General features: G+C 34.9%; 2 protein-coding genes across 3 annotated transcripts; one reads left to right on the top strand and one right to left on the bottom strand.

Moving 5' to 3' along the window:
* Positions 1-111: 111 nt before the first annotated feature.
* LOC129254795 (required for meiotic nuclear division protein 1 homolog) lies at positions 112-13,099 on the top strand. Its single transcript, XM_054893322.2, has 9 exons — positions 112-1,253; positions 1,925-2,036; positions 2,600-2,727; positions 3,261-3,361; positions 4,833-4,939; positions 7,356-7,420; positions 8,239-8,436; positions 9,212-9,328; positions 10,222-13,099. Exons 1-9 carry the CDS (start codon positions 771-773, stop codon positions 10,297-10,299), a joined length of 1,389 nt encoding a protein of 462 aa, XP_054749297.2. The 5' UTR covers positions 112-770; the 3' UTR covers positions 10,300-13,099.
* Positions 13,100-13,753: 654 nt separating this feature from the next.
* Positions 13,754-21,428, bottom strand: LOC129254796 (tektin-1-like). 2 transcript variants are annotated; one of them, XM_054893323.2, is made up of 6 exons: positions 20,952-21,428; positions 18,350-18,587; positions 17,403-17,568; positions 16,714-16,986; positions 15,696-15,918; positions 13,754-15,224 (listed from the first exon to the last, which is right to left on the bottom strand). In XM_054893323.2, the coding sequence occupies exons 2-6, from the start codon at positions 18,537-18,539 to the stop codon at positions 14,868-14,870; spliced, it is 1,209 nt and encodes a 402-aa protein (XP_054749298.1). In that variant the 5' UTR covers positions 18,540-18,587; positions 20,952-21,428; the 3' UTR covers positions 13,754-14,867. The 2 variants fall into 2 exon arrangements, with proteins under 2 accessions (XP_054749298.1, XP_063965891.1); XM_064109821.1 differs by lacking the exon at positions 20,952-21,428 and adding an exon at positions 20,408-20,613.
* Between the last annotated feature and the right edge of the window lie 45 nt (positions 21,429-21,473).

The raw sequence follows: 21,473 nt of genomic DNA, 5'->3' as shown, positions 1-21,473 counted from the left end.
AAAATAATTGTGTGAGTGATGGTTTTTTTTCCTTTATATGATTCTAGATTATCATCGAATTCAGTTCTGCATAGCCATAGCGTACATTGCCTCCTCTAATAAATGAAATATATCCTATGGAACGCTTTCCTTATCAATTCTGTGGTACCCATTTCTGCAGCGCATGGGCGAAGAAAAGAAAGTGAGGAATCCTTGCATCATCATCAAGCTTTACTGCTTAGTCTGGAGTTGAACGCCCTGTGAAGAGACAGATGTGGACAGGATCTGTCCAGTGTGTGTACAGTCTGTTATTTGGATTTTGGGAACCAATTAAGTTGAGAGGTTCTAGACTAGATCTATCTACAGATGATCATCAGACTCAGAGACAGAGACGACAGATTTATAACGTTTAGAGCCAAGGCAATAAGGGACCAAGTTGGGGACCATGACATGAAAATAGGAATTTGGTTTTGAATTTTTATTTGAAATGAAGTGAAGACAGCTTTTTATAGATCTAACGTAGGCCTATACCAACAATTTTAGACCTGCATCTATTGATTGAAATAAATGTCAGGCATAAAGTAAACCTCTATCAATTATCATTATTATCAAGTTTATCATTTATAGAATCCTGAATTAAAAATAAACTTAGAACTGAAAGTGTTTTAATATTTGTAAAATAGTCTTTAGAGCTTTGTTTTATGTTTAGTCAGAGAGCTACGCCACCCACAGACTGATTTTTAAAAAAGATTCTACTAATATTCAAAAGACGAAAGGTGGTGATAATCAGCATGTCATCAATAAATTTATGGCCTAGACTATTTGCGAAAACACTTCCCATGAAAGCAGTGAACGCTGTTTTTGGTAGACTTGTGAAAGACGTTGCAGCTGGAAATAAATCTAAGAATATTCAGTTAAATGCACTCCAATTCATCAGATATCATCATGGAATAGTCTTTCCACTGAGGAGACCATGGCATTCAATCAGACAGTCGAAAAATACGAGCAGAACCATGAGAACTGTGCACTGTCTCTACTATCAGAATCCATTACACTTGGCCGGGAGATCTACATCAGTATTGGCTGATAGGTGCTCAAAAGGTCTACGGTTTAAATCTTCTGATGCCTGGTTGGAGAAACCTGTCGTATTCAGGACAACCTCTCCAACCTCCTCCACCATCAAAGAAAAAGGAGAGAGGAATAGTAGGAAGGTGTCCAAGGTGCCACGCCCAAGAACCAAGAAACCATCAAGGTTCGACAAAGCAGCAGAGAGGGTGAGATGATGGTTTTTTTGTGACCTTAATGACTCTCTTTTTTGTTTTCTGTTATCTTATTTTCATCCCTGTAAATTTTTCTCATTTTCTCTACTAAATTTTTCTCTTTAGATTCCATTCTCTGAATGTTGCTTTATTTGAAAATATGAACAATTTCTTTAAAAATCTAAAAGATATACTTCCTTTGTCTCTTTTTATACATTTTGTTAAAATTCTATTAAAAGATATTGTTTTCAAAACCATATGAACATTTTTATACTAATTTCAACCAACTCATGATGTCCGTTTCATATTTCAAGCCTTTACAAATATTTTGGACAGGGGTTTATTTTGCTACAAATTTGGTGTTCAAAGTAGAATGGGTCAATATTTGTCTCCTTGAAAGAACTTTTACCAAAATAGTGATCAGCCCCCCCCCCCAAAAAAAAAAAATTGTCTTCTAGAATTGAAAAGAAAACACACAATCAAATCGCTAAATGGTCAACAATTTGTTGTCATTTGCTTTGTTTACTTTTTAGGGGGGAAGGTGACATGAAAATCCAGGACCATGGTCACTCCTCCGGCCCCCCCCCCCCCTCCCACCTTTGATGGTCGAATGAATGAATTGAGTTGGCTTGAATTGAAATTCAATTGATCTTATGAATGTATATTCATTTTTCTCTTCCTTCTAGTATGCTTATCTATGTACTGCATTTACGACAGCAGAAGAATACAATTTGGAACATCTGAGTTACGACCTGCAGATACAGAACAACAAGTTTGTTCTTGCTGAAATGCCTCAAGGTATGGCAAGATTGCAATATTCTAGAAATATTTTTTCATATATTGAAGAAAAAAATGTATTTTCAGTTGCGTATAAAGATAACAATAAGGATTAGAATAATACTTTTTGCCTGCAAAGCAGTCCACAGTGCAGTGGCTGAAGATAGGCCATGATTGATAGAGCCAAGTGGCTTTGTTTACAATGCAATTTTAAGGACTGTCATCTGATATATTTTCTATAATATGATATTTCTTATTTTGCCATGATTTATTAACATATTTGAATATCAAAATCACTCTTTTATTATGGGATCCATGAGTATGCAAATCTAGTAGAAACGCTTATAAATGTCATGGCAGATTGGTGATGAACGGGTAAAATATTTTGAATATTTTGATTAATATTCCCATGCCTTACTAATCAATCCTAAGCTTTTGAATTTTTTTTTAAAGAAGGTTCTATGCATGATATCATCCCAGCTATACATGTCACTGAGCTGCCATGTTACATGTAGGCACTAACGCATTCGAGGAATAATAAATCATACCAAGTACACATTTAATTAATCTTTCCTTCATGTTAGATGCCCATGACATCCTTCATGTGCAGTTATCAGATGACTACTACAAGGGGCAGGAGGTTGATGAGCCGGGTGAGATGTTCTTCTTCAGGGAAGGATCAGTTGTCTTCTGGAATGTTCCAGATCCAGAGGTAAATTGAACCAGAACCAGACACAGGTTTGCCTAAGAACTATTAACAGCACTGCTCAGCAGCATTGAAATAAATGAGAGTACTATATGTCTGCAAAAGCAAAGTTTTAATGACAATTGACAACTATATTGTTTTCTGTTTCTTTTGTGACCCTGTGGAAGATTATATACTTTATGATATTTCAGATACATTATAGGCCTATACAGAAGCATTTCCGATCATAAATGTTACTTTTCACACTCATATTATACTTTCTATAATTCCAGAGCATGCAAAAGTCAGAAATAAATAAAGTCCTTCTTTTTTTTCTTTTTTTTTTAAATTGTGTGTATTTAGTAATGCTTTGGAACTGTAAAGGCAGTGAAAATTCTTCTATTTAGTGATACCATGGGGAATATATTTTAAAAAAAGTTATTTTATGCCTGTTTTATTGCAATAAATTTTGTGGTAAAACTTCTGACGTTAACAATATTGTTCAGGATATTCATAACTTGCCATAAGTACAATGTATTATTATTTTGGCCAATTTACAGATCAAACTAGTAATGAGGATTGTGGGCCGTCATCAACACCAACCCTATGAGGTAGCACTGGTAAACTGGGAGAATGAACAAATGAACTTTGGTTATCATGAGTAAGTTCATACAATGGACATAAGTTCAACTTTTTCAAAAAGGAATCTGTGGTCCACTGGCGTAAGTCCTTGCATCACAAGTATTGTTCAGAGGGGATTCCATCCCCCCACTTGAATAAATAGTATAATGTCACGGATTTACGCCTGTGCTGTGGTCTCAAACCAAATGCAGATTTCATGCAATAATTATGACTTATTTATAGCATATATTGAGTAAGGGTCCATTAATTAATGCATATTATTTTTATGGAATGCTGAATTTGTTAATATGTTTTGGGTCTATTTAATAATGAAAATTAATTTGCGTGAAAAGTAGACTCATTAATCCAAAACTGTCGACTCAACAAGCATGAGTTTAGCAACTTCTAACAAAAACTTGCATTCGTTGTAAGGCCCTTTCTCAATAACATGCATTGAATTAATTGAATAAAATTGCCACAAACAATAGTTCAAGCCAAAGATTAAAAATTCTATTTTGTGAATTTGGGCCACGCAGTTTACATGCATTGCTATGAGATATACACAAATCCAGGTAGTTCTGTGAAGTAGAACCTTGTCTGCCTAGAATTACAGGTCATTGTTAGTATGTTACCATGCAATACACCTCCCAGATATCGTATTAAAGTCTAATAAAAAAATTCTTGTGGAGCACCTGGGGTTGTTATATGAAGATGAAGCTACAGCTATGCAGACAAGTTGAATATGTTCTTATAATGTTCTCAATAAGATTATCAACCATTCAACTTTCCATCAATTGAAATTGAAATATGATCTTTGTAAATTGAAATTCTTGTTGTCAACAAGCCTTATATCACAATATTCATTATTCATTCAAAGAGGATTATAGGAATTCGAGTCCCATGAAGTCAAACACCAGGAAATTGTATGGTTTCTTTTATAGCACAACATATTCAAATCATTCCTGAAGTCTTTGGTAACTTTATACATACAAGTTTTATGGAGCACCCCTAATGTTTCAAAGTAGTAGTAAGAGTTAACAAACTACTCTTGTTATAAAATGAGTGTGGAACTTGTGGTGAGAAGCGTTGACTAATCATTACCCCCAGCCCCTTTCTTTGATGCATATTATATAACTACCATCCAGGGGTATACAGAAATATTCCTGTTATGGAGCTATTCTCATTCATTGATGTTTTTAACCTCATCACCTAATTATTAAATTTTCCATTCACCTGTTTGCTCTTTTCATGAATATACAATAACACTTGGAATCCTCTTTACATACATTTCTTTTTTGTCAATTCAGCACATTCTAGGGTAAAGTGATTGAATTCAATGTTCAGTGACTTTGTATATAAAGGCATTGTACTTAACTAGTAGTAGTAATCATTACCAATGTGGAGTGGATGTTTACTGTTTATATATTGGTATTTTGTCTTTTTTTCCTATAAATTTTGAAATAAAAGGTATTATTATGTCTGTTCATTTTTTTCTTTTTATTCCAATTCAGTTCAGCCACCAGTCTTGTGAGGGGAGACATACAGTTAGATAGCTCAAGGTCAACAACTGAGACAGCGTTAGAGAAGTTTGCCTTCTCCAATGCCATGGCATTATCAGGTTAGCTAAGTTGTAAGATATTTCTTTAGAATTAGGGTTTGGGGGTTAATCAGATGAGGACTGAAATGCTGTAGCATAGGCTATGACCTATGTTATAATCCTCAAGGCCAAGGCATGGAAACCTCAAGGCAGTGGCGTAACAGGCGGGGCAAGCTGCCCCCCCCCCCTGGCGGATTTCACCGGGAAAATTTAAAAAAACAGGTAAAAAAGAAAAGGGAGGGAGAAGGAAGGGGAAAGGGGAAAAGGAAAGGGAAAAGAAAACGAAGAAGAAAAAAATATTTTTAATGGTAAAGGAACAAAAGAACGTTTGAGAAAGTACAAATCATTCTGAAATAGGCCTATGTAATGCAATAGCATGATGGGAAATAAATTAAAAGATGAAAAAATGGCAAACAATAGCGGGAAATGAAGGTAGAATGGAATTAGTCAAAAGCTAAATTGGAAAACAAAGAAAAGGGACAAGAAAAAAAACTTCATAACATGACCGGGCTGCCGAGGATAGAAAATAAAGAGCGGGAAGAAGATGGACTGCATACAACATTGTGCTATATTTATAAGCTTGCTAAATTTTATGCAAATAAGCTAGCGGGGCTTTGCCCCAGACCCGACACAGTAGGAGCTCTTCATGTATTACCTTCAAATGGCTCTATAACGCCCCCTGTAGGGACCCTTCCTACATTAAGCTTTACGTTCAATCACTGGCGTACAGGCCCGGGGGGGTCTTGGTTCCACACCCAAGAGGAAATAAAAGAAATTATAGGAAACAATGTATAATGAAATGAATGGAAACGATGAAATGTGTTATTTGCTGAATATAATGGATATCTATCACACAATTAGAATTCAATTTCAATAGGCATTTTTTTCCAGCTCGCTTTGCTCGCTGGCGACTTTTTACAAATTTTCCCACATTAATATGTTTTGCCCCCTCAAAATATTTGGTTCAACTGGGTTGAATAAATGTGTTGTGTAAAAGCTATATTCTGTATATACCCGCGATTTGATTAAAAATAACGGCAATCTACGAGGTTTAAATGGCTTCGATATCAAGAAGTTCCGGGGGCTCCAGACGGACCCGAACCACATAGCACTGCCGTATATGATATGGAAGGGTTGGGCCATGGTCCCCATAAGTTCTTCAACCAATGAAAAAAAAGGAGGAAAGAAAAGCAAAGGAAAAGTGTAGGATATGATATTTATTTACTGAAAATAGTGTCACAAAATATCTCAAAGTTAAATTCTCATGAAAATGTGATTTTTATTCTCGCTCGCTTGGGATTTATATTAAGCAGCTTTTTAGCACATGCGCCATACTGCGCCTCTCGTTTTGTTTCACTCTTCACGCTACTGCCGCAAAGAATCATGTTCACAGTGGCATACAGACCACAAAAAAGGGAATCTAAAGAGAGAAGAGTGAAATATATTATTCTCTGGATATCATGTCAAAATCTATCACAAAATTGGATTTTTGTATTAAAAATGTCAACATTTTTGCTCGCTCGCTCGCAACTTTTTTTTAAAAGATAAATTCTGCCTGATACGCAATGTCTGGTCTTCTCAAAATCGTCACCTCATTACACGATTATGCCTGTTCATACCATATGCCCGGGAAATTTTTTGCTCTTGCCCCCCCCTGGCCACCGACCCCTGTTACGCCGCTGTTCCAAGGCCAAAGTAATATGGTGACCTGACATGTGCTCCTGCGGAAATTACTCCTGTATTTAATTTTTCAGAGATATAAACTTTTGGTTATGGTTGTGATACAGAGTTCAGTTAATATGAGGATTATGATAAGGGTTAGGGTTTAGTTTTCGATTAATTTTCAGTTTTGCTTAATGTAAGATTTTTTTTTAATCAGAATAATTGTGGCACAATTGTTATGGAATTCTTTATATGTATTGACTTTATTAGATGAGGATTGAGGCTGATATTTCTATTCTTATCTAGATTATGTATTGTATTGATGTAATGTACAGGTTGCCATTATTCTGCTTCTAGTAATAATTTCAACCCTATCACACATACATATATCAAAGGGTTCATATGAATGAAAATAATATATGATCATTTTGGATAAAAGTTATTATGAGAGCTTTCCGTTCCTGTAAAAACTTCTATGGAATTCTTTCATTTTTTTTGCTGTTTAGCATTGCTACTATGGTAGTTACCATTGGATTTATTTTCATGGTTTCAGATGTAAATAGGCTCTTAATGGTGTTGAAAATTATGTGATGGATGATTTTCTAAAATGATATCTACTGACCCAAATTTTGAAAACAAAAGTTATTTCTGTAGCGTTGGTAATAAAGGTCCTTTGGAAGCACAAAGAGATGTTAGATTAAAACTTATATGCTCTACAAATGTGACATATTAATACTTTTGCTTTTTTTATTTTCTCTTATTGTTTATTCTACAGTAAAGCTGGCTATTTGGGAATACTCTCTGGATCAGTTTGTGGCTTCCATCGAAAACATTCCTGATGTAAGATTTTGAAAAATATGGTGTCATCAGCCTTACATGAGTTAACATATCAAATGTTTAATTTGTAGGCCTTTGTTTTTCTGTTTTGACCAGTTTAGATTGAATAATTGTTATCAGTATAAAGCTTATGCAATATTGATTTTATGGCATTTTTGTTTTCATGCTCTGTGTTATCAATATATTCGTAAGGAGAAACATTCTTTATGATATAATTTACCATTTTAGTTCCATGAACATATCCTACCCATAGTTATCCTCCAAGATATTGATCAGTACTGCCACCGGACTTCAATGATTTTACATTATAAGAAAAAAAATTTCTCGCAATCACAAATTTTTTACCTGTTTTTGGTAAGCATTCAAGGAGGTTATATTTTTGTGGTTAAGAAAAAAGAATGTTTCCCAGAACAGGTAACTATTTTAGATTGTGATAAAGAATATCATTACACCAATCAGATGAACTTTTTAAGTGATCTGTAAGTATTTATGAATATCTTGATACCGTGATCCTTTTTATTTCACACTCCTTACCCTCATATCTCATTGTAACAATTGACTTTTGCACACCAGTTAATTTTTTCTATATACATGATCAGATAATTTCTCAGAAGAGTTTTTTTCTATGTCCTCTCCTGGGCCCGTTTCATAAAGGGTTATAACTGTTGTAACTTTGCCATTATGGCAACTACCATGGCAACCTTGATTCTGATCGGCTGCTGAGCCCTGTTACCATGGTAGTTGCCATAATGGCAAAGTTACAACAGTTGCAAGTCCTTTATGAAACAGGACTTCCAACACCCTTCATTTCTCATCAACAGAACATGAAGCTTGGCAAGGGGGTTAAGCTGTCTCGTGAAGAAGTAATGAAGAAGACTGGTGAGCTCTTTGGTCTTCGTCATCGTATCAACCTCTCCTCTGATCTCCTGATCTCACCAGACTTCTACTGGGATAGGGAAGAACTTGAACTTATCTACAACAAGATGTGCCAGTTCCTCAGTATATCAAGGAGAACAAATGTGAGTCAACAAGAAGATTTTCGTCCCTCTATTTTTTTAAATTTTGATTTGTGTGTGTTTAGAATGGAGGCGTAATGATTCTCAGGTGAAATCTGACTGCAAGCCCTATTATTCAATCTCTAATCCACAGTGTAGGCTTGTGCACATTAACCCAAAACTATGTGTTTATGAATCATCTAAAATTCTTTCCCTTATGAAAGATGGGAGCATAATAATTGAAATGATGAGTCAATAAGTATACATATTATACATCGCCAGTCAAGACCACTATCGTTGGACATATGTTTTCTATATCACAAGTTTGTTGTTTCACTGGCTTTCCAGATTGTTTGTAAAGAAACCATTGCACATCCTTGTTAGATGAATGCTGGCCTGACATTTGTTTTTGGGGGAGGGGAGCAGGAAATGGCAGAACAATATTTATTATTTATCTTGTGCCTCTTGTTCAATTTGGGGCTGCATGTTTAAGAACCTTGAACATGTTTTAGAATCTCCTCTTCCTTAATGCTGCATTCTCCTTCTTCTGAAAACCTGATCTTCCTTTACACTGCATTTTCCTCCTAAAAGCAAGATTTCTTAAAATGAGAAGATTCTGCATCATGGATAGAAAGAAGAGTGATGAATTTGAAATTTGTAAATGATATTTTTTTTCATTCATCAGTGTGAATGAAACTGAAGCATTTTTTCTTTTATGTCGTGCCATTCTCAGTACCATATTTACATATGAAACAGACTTATATTTCAGGATTTTCAAACCTTTTTTTGTCTAACCCAGGTAATGAATGAAAAGTTGAACCATTGCACAGAGTTGGTAGATTTAATGAGATCCCATCTAGAAGATAGACACTCACATCGATTAGAATGGATGATCATAGTTCTTATCATGGTTGAGGTAAGATGTAATGATAAAGTGGTAATAGAGGTCGATATGGTAATGATGGTGAAAGTGGCAATCATGATGATAACGTGGAAGAGGAGGAGGGTAGATATGATGATGACGATGGTAGTGATGATGACGATGATGATGATGGTGGTGTTGATTGTGATGATGATGGTGATTGTGATGATGATAATGATGATGATGATGGTGTTGATTGTGATGATGATGGTGATGGTGGTGATTGTGATGATGATGGTTATGATGATGATGATGATGATTTTGGTATGGCGCCATATATCTGTCTTAAAACAATTCAAATATAGTCTCTGAAAAGTTAGCATTTCTGGCAGAAAATGAGGGCCCAAAGTATAGACCCCACTTTCCTATTTTGTAATATACAAATTTTGTGTTCTTTGGTGGCATGTTCAAAAAGCAATTTGTAATTGTGAAAATGCAGAAAAAAAAACCCCATAAGTTTCTATGCAGATAGAGCTTGGCAAACACATGCTAGACACTTATCATGCTTGTACATGGTTTTGATTACTTGGATTTTGCTTTGATATTCATGATCGTAATTCAGTTTTTTTCTTTGTCTCAAAAAGCATTTGTTTGTAAATTCCATGTTCTTCCTGAATTCCATGATTATATTTTTTTCTGTATTGAGGAAAACGGTGCACTCTAGTTATTGTGATGGTAATAATGAAGAGAGGATGATGATGAGGTATATGGAAGTATAATCACAGTGATATAAGGAGGCGAAGGAGTAAGCTGGGAATAGTGATGACGAGTGATGATGATGATGATAATAACGATGGATCTTGATGATGATAATGTCAACAGCTCTCTCTCTTCCCAACGGATTCACCTCTGTTTAATATTTGCTTTTTCATTTCTTTTTGATCCAGGTTGCTTTTGAAGTCATTCACTACATCAGGCAGTATAAGGCAGATCATGCAGAAAGTGAAGCAAGCCCATCACAATAACACACACACTCATGGAAAGTAAATTAGCCTTTATATCAATCTATGAATATTATTTCAGGGAATATTTGCCAAGAATATTGTTTTGTTTTCAATACTTGTTAAGGGTAGGGTTTCACACGCCAATACTTGTTAAGGGGTGCATTTTCGGAATATGGAAATTACGTGTTTAGGGTGATTTTCGAGACCCCATGGTCTTTTGAAGTCATTCACTACATCAGGCAGTATAAGGCAGATCATGCAGAAAGTGAAGCAAGCCCATCACAATAACACACACACTCATGGAAAGTAAATTAGCCTTTATATCAATCTATGAATAGTATGAATGGCCATTTGACTCTCCTGGAAGCAATAGCTCATATTCTGAATGGGGATTAATTCAAACTGGTCTAAAGTTGTGGTTTAACTATGGTTAGTCTATTGTATTTAACTACATGTATGGATAGACAATTGTCTGACAATGAAGGTTCTATCTATCAGCTCACTTGTAAATTTACTGGAATTATTGATTTAACTAGTTCTTCCATCTTTAATTATAAGAAAAAGGCAAGAGTGTTATAGTTTACTTCCTGTAATTTTTAGTAAACTGGATTTCAGAATACAGGCCAAAGTGTTAAATGACAGTAACCTATTGGTTTTTCCCCATCTTTTCTAATGCATGTTCAGTTTGAACTCATATTGTATAATCCATTCATCTACCACCAGTTTGACCAATAACCCTTTTTTGTCACTGAGCTATTTACCTTTTTCGTCTAATTTTACAATAATGCATAGGCCTTATTTTGCCTTGTACACATATAATCTAAAACCACTCAGTCTACCTGACAAAATGTGATGTTAAAGTAAAACTTCAGTTCTGGTCATGAGAGTGAATTATGGAAGAAACTGGACCAAAGTGATTGGGAATATTGATAATAATGCTCTGAATAGTATAAATACTATAAGATTGAGGAATCACCAAATTTATATAAGACACTGACTTGGGTTAACTGAGAGTTACACACAAAAATCCATGAATTGGACTACACACAGTATTTGGGCTAGAAAATGTCAGGGGTTTTTAGTCATGGCTAAATTGTAAGGGCATGTGGGAAGCAATCTTTTGCAATGAACTTGTTTCTCAATAAATTCTAAATAACATGACAAGATTTTGGAAACTCAATTTACAAAATGTGTGCCTTTCAAAGTTTTTAATGTTTTTGATTTCATTGTTTTTCATTTAACATTTTTTTACTACATAGGTTTAAATTTGGTGCTTGATATGCTACTTTGCATATTTCTATCAATACTTTTTACCTTGCCATAATTTGTTTTATATTTTGAAGATATATATTCAGTCATTCCTTGTGCAACTTTAAAGCACTTTTGACAGTTAGTGATATTTCATAAAAACTTATTTAATTATACTTTGCATATACCACATTTCCTTCTATTATGTATGATAATTGTTACATATTTACCAGCTAAATTCCTGTGGTATTCAGTGTAACGAATCTGATAATTCAACTTGAAACAGGTTAAGTACAGAACACGCCCGATAGTGTACTTGTATCAAATAGAAAAAAAAAGTAATGTAATGAATATTGCATAAAACTTTTTGTTAAGTACCTGGATGGATATAAATAACTCTATTAATTTATTAGGAATATTAGGTTTATAATTGCAAATGCTTAAATTTGGCTGCATGATGTCAAGAATCCATGTAGTTTTTATTTACCAAGTAATGATTAAAGGACAAGTCCACCCCAACAAAAACTTGACTCAAATAAAAAGAGAAAAATTCAACAAGCATAACACTGAAAATTTCATCAAAATCGGATGTAAAATAAGAAAGTTATGACATTTTGAAGTTTCGCTTCATTTCACAAAAGAGTTATATGCACATCCGGTCGGTATGCAAATGAGGGAACTGATGACATCACTCACTCACTTTTTCTTTTGTATTTTATTATATGAATTATGAAATATTTTTATTTTCTCGTCATTGTCATGTGAACTGAAGTTTCATTCCTCCCTGAATACGTGGAATTCCATTATTTTAACATTTTGTGGTTCAGGCAAGGCGGTCCTAATCATCAAATTCGTAAGAATTGAAATATTGTATAATTCAAACAATAAAAAACAAAAGAAATAGTGAGTGAGTGACATCATCGACTCTCTAAGTTGGATGTAACTGGCTCGTTCATATAACTATTTTGTTAAAAATAAGCGAAACTTTTAAATGTCATAACTTTCTTATTTTACATCCGATTTTGATGAAATTTTCAGCATTGTGCTTGTCTGATTTTTCTCTATTGATTCAAATCAACATTTTGTTGGGGTGGACTTGACCTTTAATGTACTGTATGCAACTCACATTCAGATTATTGAAATACAGTTGCATGGATATAAAAACATGAATCTCTGATTTCTTGTTAAATGTCCACTTGATTTAAGATTTTTTTTTGTTAAAGAAAGTTATGGATCCATACTTAATCACAGGGATGCATTTTACATGGCATACAAGAAGGCTTTTATGCTATGATGAGAACTTGAAGATGTTTAAGAACAGCAGTCATCTTTACTGCATTTTGTATGCTTTCATTTTTACGAAGTTTGTGTATTTTGTTTTGAATAGTCCATATTTATTATGAGGGTGATTGGTATAAAGCTGATTCTTGCTTTTGTTGAATCTGGTATTGGGAATTAGAGCTTTTGTATTCTGGAACCATATAAGATGTGCATGTCTTTAATTATGAGACAAGATTATTTGAATTGTTTTGAGATGGTTTACACTTAATGCTCACACTCTATATGTTACATTGTATGAAATATGAATTAAATATTAAATATGATATTAAAATATAAAAATCTGTCAATGACACGAGTAATACTTGTTTGAAATTAGTTTTCATTTCTTTATAATTTGAAGAGACTTTTTCCCATATCGCAGGTCAAATGAAGAAAGCAAAGAAGACCATTTAACAATTAGGTTATTAGATGAAATGACAGTTTAAAATGGTATGAGGGTGTAGATTGGATCAATGGTAAGGAGACCAAATTGATTATAGTGGTCCGAGTGCCAATTATCATTTTTGTTCCACTCTTTTTGTTCAATTCTAGTTAAGCTATCCTCATTTTGTCTCACAACACATCCTATGTAGTCAGACCAATTTAGTAGGCAAAATTTGTTTAGATGTTTTATTCACGGCCGAGTGGTCAATAAAAACTTACTAGAGAGTGGCAGTAAACCAAGTAATGTTTGGACAAAATATACCAAATAAGGTTTAACTGTTGTGTTTGGTGATCTAAATATCAGAAGTGGTATTAGACCAAGTGTCCCTAAGCAATATAATTTGAGATAAAGTAACATCTGTGTAGGTCAACCTTTCATAACCTCCACAGTCGAAAGCATTTCTCAGACCAGAATAGTATGTTGATCTACAATAAGACTCCATGAGTAAAATATCAGACATAATTAAATTTCCAATAGGTTTATTTTATATCACATTTATGTACAAGTTTAATTCACATAGATACACATACATTTGATCACAGAAATGAGGTTATCATGAAGTATTTTTGAATAATTTCATTTCCTTGTGATCTTCATATTTTCTTTAATATTTCATGAATAAAATGAGGAAGAGAGAAATAGAACATAAAAAAAGTTAATCCATTTCCATGATTTTTCTTTAAAAAAAAGACGAATATATACATTTCCTTTCAAATTTAACAGTGATTATAACCACACTCAAATTAATATACTGTATGAACGGAAAGTTTTTAACAAGACTAAATCCTTGCTGTAATAACAACACAATGTATATGCAGCTCTAATTTCATTGAAAGTGTTATGTTATTTTTCATTGTTATTTTTAAAATTAAGGTTTTTTTTTCATTGTCTTAAACATTTAACTTATTTTAAAGCTAATAGATTTTGTCGCTCTAGCAGCAACTTAGAAAATGATAATAGATTTGATTTTTATTTTTAAAGAGCTTTTATTATAATGTATCAACTACATAGAATCATCTACATCTCAAAATACATGTAAGCAATATAGATATATCAACTGTTGAGAGAAAACATGTTTATGTAACCATTCCTCCTCCTCAGAGCAAAAATAGAGATGAAAAAGTTATATTTGTATCTGTTTACTGAGTTAAGTTTGCAAATTGTTTACATAAGAAAAAAAGTAATTCCTTCAATTTGAGTAAATTAATTTGATATCATAACTGTAACTTTATCACACTATACAGAGATAACCTTTCTTACAATTCAATATGTTTCAATAAGAAGAATCTAGATCCACATAATGAGAAGACTGCAATGAGAGTTCAGATATTTCATTGTTACACCTTTGTTTGCAGCCAAATACAGGAACTTGCCCTGTTCAGTCATCAGTATTAGTTTCACCCTAATTAGTATACTTTGGGCAAAGCATGTACATAGTATCTGCTATCAATAATGTCTCTGTGACCTTTTTTTGCTTCACCAGAAAGTCGAATACTGCAGGTTATTCTCCACTGTGGAGTTGATCCACTTCCATGTAAATTGACTACTTTATTTTCTACACATATTTCGGGCCTCATTAATATCTCTTGATGTTGATGCTTCGCCTGAGGGTCATACACTGCGTGTCGTCAATGTTCAGAGATCGTGACTTGATATCGATGTCCTCCTGGAGGTTAAGCTGGTTCCTGATAAGACCTTTTAGCTCCGATTCTGCCTGTGCGAGCGTTGCCTGGAGACGCTCAATGTTGGTGTTGATCTCGGTAACTTCGCCAATGAGGCGGTATTGCACAGGATCACGACATAGCTCCACATTAGGTCGGTTGGTGCGAGCATCAAGACGGGTCTCTGAAAGCTTCTTAGGTCCCATCTTGTCATCAACGCCCTTCTGAAGTTTCTGGATGTTTTCTTCCATCTCTCTGATCTCACCTTCAACCTGCCAGGGCAAAGAAGAAATGATGATTAAAATTCAAATGCATGTGCTTTATAACTCAAGGAAGCTTACAAAGCGTAACCAAACAGTGAGATGTGATTTATGAAATAATACTATCCTTGCTGCCCCCCAGGGCTCTAGCACAAGACTGTTCCCAACTACTTAAGTATAGATGCCATCCGATGGTGCTATGAGTTGGACATGAGGTTCATTCCTGCACTGTCAAAACAATTGAAAAACTATCAAATATGTTTTATTTTATACAGACAAGTATTTACAGTACAATATTTTTTATGTAATAACTGTACAACAATAACTACAATATGCACACCTGCAGTTTTTGTTACTTCCATAGTGAATTTTTTTTACTTTTATCTTTTTCAATTTTATCAACAACAACAAAATTTGTTCTTAGTGACACACTACTGGACCTACATACAATGTATATCAAATACAGGGGAATATAATGCTTACCTTGGCTAAATGAGTCTCGAGCTTTCCCTTGGTCACATCTGTCTCTCTGATTCGTTTACTGAAAGCTAGATTAGTATCGTCAACCTGTTGTTGCATATCATTAGCTGTTGTGTTCAGGAGACTATCAACAACAGCCCGCAGATCAGCACTATTCTTACGATCACGTTCAGCCTTCAGGATGTTTTCATTGGAGAAAGACTGCCAATCTTCTGGTGTGACAGAACTGGTAATACAAGAAGAAATATTTTTTTCATGAATGGAAATATAATTCAAGTTGGATTGGAATAATCGTGGCACTGACATCATTCTTATACATGTAATAGGAGAAGTTACATTGCAAATTGTACATCACATGCATGACCATGTTAAAATGAAAGAGGGTCTTTTCCTTCTTCGTACCCCTCAGCATATTTCTTTCTATTCAAAATTTCATCTAAAAAGGCATGATTGTGCATGTATTTTATGTAGGCAGACAAAATTGCTATCAAGAAAAAATGTTTTCATATAGTAAATTCTTAGAAGGAATAGATAACATTCATTGGTCAAAATCATCATTTACTCGCATAAAAAATGAAATGGACAAAATAAAAAAACAATATAAACACAAATCTAAAATTCTACAAAAAATCACTTTCTTTTAACCAATCAAATCACACCATTTTAGTTGCATATACCACTAGCTTGCAACCTGCAACTGATACCAAGTTCAGAAAATGGGGCTCAGAATACCAAAGGACAGGATAGGAAACAATTTATATTTTTAGGGGCTATTTCTTTCATTTCAAAGGCTACTTTTTTTCACAACAAACAATTTTGCAATAAAGTTCTAACCCATGTGGAATATTGATTTTCTAAATTTTATTGAATTTGTTAGTAGCAGATCTTGGGGTGACTCTAGAAAATGTGGTCGCCTCAATGCATTGGATTTGGAGAATTTTAGGGGCAATCACTTGGGCTATAATGGTGTGAAATCAACTGTTGCCCTCATGTATTTACTATGCTATCAAAGGATACTCACTTTGTTTCAATCTTAGCCACTCCATCTTTGAACTGGATCTTGGAGTTGTCATCGCGGAGTTCACGACAATTCTCATCAATGTTGAGGGCACCAAACTTATCAGTGAGATCCTTCTCCAGGGAGTAACGACGTGACCTCATGATGCGGATTTGTTCTGTGATCTGATCAAGGGTCTTCTGTAAGAGCGCCATCACACCCCGTATGACTTCACGCTCCTTGAGGAGATTCTTCTCGACATCATCATGGACAAGGTCAATGGCAACACGACCCTCTCTGTATTAAAATAATAATAATGTCACATTTACCCCTAGTAGCCACTTCAGTTCCGAATACTCTTCTCTCATCGAGCCCTGCTTAACATTTTATTACCCGAGATCTAGCTGGACTACCTATATTTTTCATTATTATTCATCATCATTTTATATCATTTTTCATCATTTTTTTAGTATTTATCATTTAAAAAATACATTCGTGAAAAAGAACTCCCTTTAAAGTTTGGATTGACAAAACCTACAAAACATGATCCCTGTAGATGAAATAAAGATGCAAATTCACAGGTTGATCAAGAAGCCCACAACCCTGTCTACTGATGACTGGTTTATATCATGCAATGTATTTAATCAGTTGGTATGGCATTGAAGTTAATGAGTAAATGTATTATTTCAATCTATGAATATTTCTAGACATACCTGTAATTTAGACATTTGTTGACAATGTCTAGTGGCTCCTTGCAGGCCTCAAGGGCATTTTGTAATCTTGTTTTGTAAGCCAGCAGCATTTCAATCTCATCTTTACTGTCCTTGAGTTTTCTTTCAAGCTCATCCTTCCAGTATGTAACATCATCCAATCTTTGCTCTGTTGAAAATAATGATGGGAAAGTCTTTAATTATTTCAATGAAACAATCACTACAAAATATTGGAAACTATCATAAAACAGGACCAGACAATTAAATACATTATTTTGCAACGTAACTAATCCAGATTATCACTAGATCTAAAATCTACATGTAGGTAATATGAATGTGTGTGTCCTACAACTGATAAAATGTGTTTGAGTCATTGAGTGGAATCTTGTACTTTTCAATTTGACATGAAAAATTCATTTCTGGCTGGGGTCCCTACAATAACACCACTGCATAAGAAAAGAAATAAAAATTTCAAGAACTTTGTCTGTAGCATTATTCTATAAAGTATAGGCAATCACTAAAGTTGTGAGATACTTTTTTGAAGGGCCTTTTTATAAGAAAATTCAATCAAAATTTAGAGAGGGCATTAAATATCCTCAAGTATAGAACTAAAGATTCAACTTTAGTATTCATGTACAAGGTATATGTATATTCAACTTTGAATTCCTTTAGTTAAAGATAATTCAATGGCACTTTTTTCTCTATTAAGTGACTGTCTTTTCTACTGAACAATGAAATCAAAGTTAATATGCTAAGCCTATTTCCATTTTAAGATTTTACTCCCACCCCCAAAAAAAATCCATATGCACTGGAGGTCTTGGCCTTCTACTAATAACCTACATTATACCAATTATAACCTTAATTAGACTACATGTAAGTATAGATCAAAAGACCTAAATAAGATTCCACTTGGTCTAGCTAGATTACCGTTAACTTAAGTTTTAAATTACCAAATTTCTTGTTGACATCCCTCTGAGTTTTCTTTGTAGCTTCTTCTGTTTCATCAAGTAGTCGGTTGCTCTCATCTACCAAACGTTCTGCACTGGCTCGCTGCTTCTCAGCACTGTTGTAGTTTGCATGGTTAGAATAGTTCCATTCTCCATGAGTGAAACGCTGGGGTGCTTGAATAAGTTTGGACATCTTGATTCTTTGAATTTCTCTAAGTTGTTTAGCCGATGAACTTGGTATCTGAAAAATAAAGAGATTCCATAGGGTCAAACAAACAAAATTACTACTACCATACTTAAAGGACAAGTCCACCTCAAGAAAAAGTTGATTTGAATATAAAGAGAAAATCCAACAAGCATAATGCTGAAAATTTCATCAAAATCGGATGTAAAATAAGTTATGACATTTTTAAGTTTCACTTAATTTCACAAAACAGTAACATGCACATACCAGTTCGTATGCAAATGAGGGAACTGATGACATCACTCACTATTTTTTTTGTATTTTATTATATGAAATATTCTAATTTCCTCCCCATCGTACTGTGAAACAAAGTTTTATTTCCCTGAACATGTGGAATTACCATTGTTTAACATTTTATGGTTTGGTCAAGTTGTCTTGTCTTTCCGTTAATGCCCACAATCATTATATTGATTATTATGGCATATGAACGTCAAGACTGACTTGACCTGAATTTTGCCAGGACCGGCAGGTGCAATACACCGGGTGAACACCCTACTCTTTGACCAATAGTGTATTGGTTTGAACGTGCATAGGTTGTGATTCTCCTAAAAATACACGGGACCAACATTTGCGTCCTTTCCGATGGACGGAGTGTTTTCCAACTGCATTCACACCTGCACTGAATACAGTGGTGAGGCACGCTTACACACAACGCTAGCCAATAGCATCAGATTTTTTGTTAGACGCTTTTCAGCATGAGCGGGACTCGAACCCCTCACGTTGAGTTCTATGATCTTATTATACCGAGGTTTTTCTACCTGACTGCTAAGAAAGCACGAATGCCTGTGAGCGAGCAAGCAACCAGGGGACCAACGGCTTAAAGTCCTATCCGAGGGACCTGGTAATGAGGATAAATGCCTTACCAAAGGGCACTAGCGCACCACTTGGGAATCGAACCCGGGTCACCGGAATCCGAAACCCCCGCTCTACCGACTGAGCTATCACGCCTCCTCCATCTTATCCGAAACATGCGCTCTAACCGACTGAGCTACGTTGCCTCCCTTATTTATTAGTTGGTCCTTATTAATATTGTCAAATTTGTAAAAATTGTATAATTCAAATAATAAAAAACAAAAGAAGTAGTGAGTGACGGACATAATCGATTCTCTCATTTGCACGTGACTAAGTTATTACATGTATTAAGTTATTGTCAAATTTGTAAAAATTGAAATATTGTATTAATATTCAAACAATAAAAAACAAAAGAAATATATCTAGTGAGTGACGGACATAATCAATTCTCTCATTTGCATGTGACTAAATTGTGCAAGTTTCATGGTCTTACACTACCTCAGGCGATGTTCGTGCAGGCTCCACTCCACTTCACTACCGCTACACTACGCTCCACCTACCCGAACATCGGGACAGTGAACTAGATCGGATATTCCGAGTCATAAAAGGTGGGATGGCAATCATGGTAATCGTAAAAATTAAAGAAAAAAAAATAAAGAAGGATATGAATGACTTAATATCTTACTTTACACCCGTATTTCACTCCGTGTCCATCCTCAGGTTATCCTCAAAATTTGTGATTTTGGGCTAGTATCTTTTTCCTCACACGTATTATTCACGGCCGTTTTCAAAACATCGCATGCGATCGCGATCGATCAGCGACCGATCGCACGCGATGTTTTGAAATCGGCCGTGAATAATACGTGTGAGGAAAAAGATACTGGCCCAAAATCGCCAATTTTGAGGATAACCGGAGGATGGACACGGAGTGAAATACGGGTGTAAAGTAAGATATTAAGTCATTCATATCCCTCTTTATATTTTTTTTCTTTTAATTTTTACGATAACCATGATTGCCATCCCACCTTTTATGACTCGGAATATCCGATCTAGTTCACTGTCCCGATGTTCGGGTAGGTGGAGCGTAGTGTAGCGGTAGTGAAGTGGAGTGGAGCCTGCACGAACATCGCCTGAGCCTGAGGTAGGTCTTACACTTACAGCAGTCAGTGGTCTTGCTCTCTGTGGTGTGGAATGGGGATTTAACTTAAGTCCTGGCGGGTGTTTCATAAAGCTGTTCGTAAGATAAGAGCGACTTAAGAACGACTGGTGATCCTTTCTTATGCGCTAAACCGTCGCCAATGAATATACCATTTACCACAAGAAAGGATCACCAGTCGTTCTTAAAGTCGCTCTTAACTTACGAACAGCTTTATAAAACACCCACCAGGTGTTGAGAAACGGGCCCCTGACTTCACTGAGCTGAGTCAAGACGTCAGCGCGTCACTCACTCACTGACTCAGTCTCAGTCGGTCTTCAGAGACTTCACGTCACTCTCTCGACAAGTTAGGTTTTTGACTTTGAGATTTTAGATTGCATGAACTGATCACATTTTAAATTAGAAATACTCACAATTAGATCTAGTTGTCCTCCTTTCAACCCTTCTTTGGATTCGACAAATTATTCAAGTGGTCAATCCAATATCATGAAAATCTGACGAATTATTTCGTGGCCTAGCCTGGTCAGTGCTGGTGCATGTAGAGAATGAATGGCGCGGTTAATGTGAGCAATAGATGCACGGAAAATATAATAAAGCGTGTAAATAGAGATAGTACACAAAGTAGCCACTGCACAGTACAGCTGTTTATGTGCGACGGCATAGCAACAGACATATGCACTGATAAAAAGGGAACAAGAAGAACACATACGTTTAAGGTAAATATTTTTTATGTATTTTGAAATTAAGATATCTATTGATTATAAAATATTTCAATTTCTTCTGATTTTTGTAATTTTTTCTTTCGTTTGAGGTCGAAATGAATGAAATATTTAATTTATTTTTCTAAATGTAGTATCTGTTCTCCCTCTAAAATTAATGGATCATTCCGTTTTTTTCTTACGATTACTTCCGCATACGTCATATTTTTCTCCTAG

This window comes from Lytechinus pictus, chromosome 2, assembly GCF_037042905.1.
Source record: "Lytechinus pictus isolate F3 Inbred chromosome 2, Lp3.0, whole genome shotgun sequence".
Classification (NCBI taxonomy): Eukaryota; Metazoa; Echinodermata; class Echinoidea; order Temnopleuroida; family Toxopneustidae; genus Lytechinus; species Lytechinus pictus.
Note: the sequence above shows the minus strand (reverse complement) of the source record. Positions and strands in the feature narration are given on the sequence as shown.

Coding starts and splice junctions, on each gene's coding strand:
- LOC129254795 (XM_054893322.2), top strand. CDS start 771: ATGTCATCAATAAATTTATGGCCTAGACTATTTGCGAAAACACTTCCC. Junction 2,037..2,599: donor TCTTGCTGAAATGCCTCAAG/GTATGGCAAGAT, acceptor CCTTCATGTTAG/ATGCCCATGACATCCTTCAT. Junction 3,362..4,832: donor ATGAACTTTGGTTATCATGA/GTAAGTTCATAC, acceptor ATTCCAATTCAG/TTCAGCCACCAGTCTTGTGA.
- LOC129254796 (XM_054893323.2), bottom strand. CDS start 18,539: ATGTCCAAACTTATTCAAGCACCCCAGCGTTTCACTCATGGAGAATGG. Junction 17,569..18,349: donor GGATGTCAACAAGAAATTTG/GTAATTTAAAAC, acceptor TATTTTCAACAG/AGCAAAGATTGGATGATGTT. Junction 15,919..16,713: donor GTGGCTAAGATTGAAACAAA/GTGAGTATCCTT, acceptor TTGTATTACCAG/TTCTGTCACACCAGAAGATT.